General features: G+C 34.1%; 1 protein-coding gene across 1 annotated transcript; it reads right to left on the bottom strand.

Annotated features, from left to right (window-relative positions):
* Nucleotides 1-1,010: 1,010 nt before the first annotated feature.
* Nucleotides 1,011-1,331, bottom strand: LOC141391571 (enhancer of split m4 protein-like). Its single transcript, XM_073964442.1, has one exon. It carries the CDS (start codon nt 1,329-1,331, stop codon nt 1,011-1,013), a length of 321 nt encoding a protein of 106 aa, XP_073820543.1.
* Between the last annotated feature and the right edge of the window lie 1,326 nt (nt 1,332-2,657).

Raw genomic sequence — 2,657 nt, 5'->3', positions numbered from 1 at the left:
CCAAATATGTGGATTTTTAAAGAAGAAGCCTTTGGGGCCACATACACAGATTTTTAGGGGCACCCATTGGGAACCATATACGTGGATTATTAGGAGGACCCATTAAGAAACATTTACGTGGATTTTTAAAGATTTTTAGGAGGACCCATTGAGACCAAATATGTAGATTTTTAAAGAAGAAGCCATTGGGGCCATATGCACAGATTTTTAAACATTTTTAGGGGCATCCATTAGGGACCATATACGTGGATTTTTAGGAGGACCCATTGAGAAACATTTACGTGGATTTCTAAAGATTTTTGAGAGGATCCATTACGTGATATTTTAAAAAATTACAGCTTATAGCTCAAATATCGCTCGCTTGACAGTGCGTCCGTCGATGTTTGTCGGTACAAGTACATTTTGGTAGTAGGGCAGTCGGAAATCGATAAAAACTGTCATTCAAAACTGGCTCACCCCTTAAAGTGGTCATTAGTAGGAAGTATTTTATCTCGAAAACTTTTCAAGAAAAATTTTCATCCATTAACTATCCTAAAAATCAAGTTTGGAACATTGTTTTCCTTAAAGTTTATTGTGAAATTTTGCCCAAATATATTTATCGTCTTTTATTTCATGCAATTCTGGTTTACGTGAAAAATCGTCAATTTGGACCATAAAATCGTCAAATCGTCATTTTTCAATTTTGAACCAAAAAAATCGTCATATTCGGCAAAACTGGTTATAGTGCCAACGTCTACGCTAGTTTATTTTTCAGTGATATTTGTAAACCCGTACCAATACCCATTTTTAAATTCAAAACTCATATCAAATTGTGTTTAAAATTGTAAAAATATATATTTTTTTTATATTTTAATTTTTTTCATTCTTAAATAAATTATTTTCTTGGAAAATATTTTTTTTTTCTTAAATTATCACAGTTTTTTTATAAAGCTTCTTTTGTAGTTTCGTATAACAGTTTAAGGCATCTCAGTTGGGGAAGACATCTAATGATGATTTCTTTAAGGTTTCGTCTAAGCTTGGGCCCAACGATCTTGCATATAGGCAGCCGAAGTCCAAAACAAGGTACCGTGTTCGGTGCGAACAAAGTGAACAGGTACTGTGGTGGTGTAATCAAATTCCTCCTCCACCTTTTCATAGGATTCATTGATGTCATTTTCATAGGATTCCATTGAGGCGCAATCTGATGATGATTCCAAACCGGCATTGCGGCTATTTTCCATAGATTCAAAGGATTCCATTGAGTCGGAGGCAGCAGTTTTCTTGGATTTGAAGATTTGTTTAAACAGCTTCTTCATGCTGGAACTTTTCTTCTGGGAGATGATGATATCCATGTTGTGATATTGGTTTTGTGTAATTTCTACGCACATTTTGAATGTTGTTCTGTGGAGTGTTCTTTACTAGAAGACAAATGGAATGAGAATGATGCTGTACCTTTGGATTCCTTGGCCTTTTATACTCTCATCAGGTTGGAAAGGACATGCAGGTAAATGAAAATCTACCAGCTCTTAGACAATAGGATTTGTAATCTATTGTATTTAATGTACCTTTCTGATCGTGGGAATGTCTAGTGAAACTACAATTTTTGGTGAATCATAAAAAAATAACAATAGGGATTAGGAATCTTTATATATTTGTTGTTGCTTGTTCATAACCGGGTATGTTGAACACGTGTGCGCACAGAGAACATAAATTCCAATAGAATAAGAATGTCAGTAATGTTTCGAAATGTTTCCCACGCAATTGTGACAATAGGATTGTGGCAATAAAACTCATGAAGTTAGTTTACTTTTAGTTTTTACGAAGGACTGAGAAATATTTTCTATTATCTTAACAAGGGCTTTAAAACTTATCCAGGATTGCAAGGCGTAACGAAGCTCGTGCCACATAGAGATATCGTAATTTACAAAATATTTGAACTTATAATGAATGGTTTGGTAAAATATATTGTTTAGAGAGGTTATTCCAACCTTTCGTTAGATAATTGGAAAATAAATGATTCATTCACACACTTCTGATTTGTTTTTTAATTTTCATTGTATTGTAAAATATAAGGTTTTGTGTTTGCAGTCTATCGATGTGGTCTTTAAAGGAGTCAAGTGTAAGGCTTCAATGTGGCTTAACAGTGAGTAAGTGCTTGTGGATTCGAAAAAGGGCAATTCATTTTTTCAATACACTATGGAAGATCTTGAATGACACCATGAAGAGGCAAGTACATGGATTTGGATTGCGAATTCAGGATCGAATCACTGTGGCACCTCTTGAATTGAGATACTATTGATAGTGTGTGGTAAATATAAGAAAATTGCTAACAGTGTTGAAAACATAAAAGTTCGAATACTACAAATAATCGCCGTAGAGAAATTGACGTTGTACTAAGTTTGTTGGGTTTGGTTTGTAAACCACTTGCTGAATGTCGAATAATTTCAACAAAGCCACAAAAAAGTTAATGGAAGAAGGGAAAATTGAAATTTCCGCACATTAAATTTTTTGATTCGACATCCTAATCAATCGATTAGGTAAAACTGATACCCTAAATTTTGACTTAAGAAGGCACGTCGCACAGTGGGATATGTATAAATGAACTTATCTTGGTATACCGCAGAGGTAACGTGGGAATGGACTGCATAATTTCAATTTAAAACACAAACAAATCTTTC

Source organism: Musca autumnalis, unplaced genomic scaffold (assembly GCF_047663935.1).
Source record: "Musca autumnalis isolate F117 unplaced genomic scaffold, ASM4766393v1 scaffold_1, whole genome shotgun sequence".
In the NCBI taxonomy this organism is placed as follows: Eukaryota; Metazoa; Arthropoda; class Insecta; order Diptera; family Muscidae; genus Musca; species Musca autumnalis.
The sequence above is the reverse complement of the archived record's forward strand: the minus strand, read 5'-3'. Positions and strand labels throughout refer to the sequence as shown.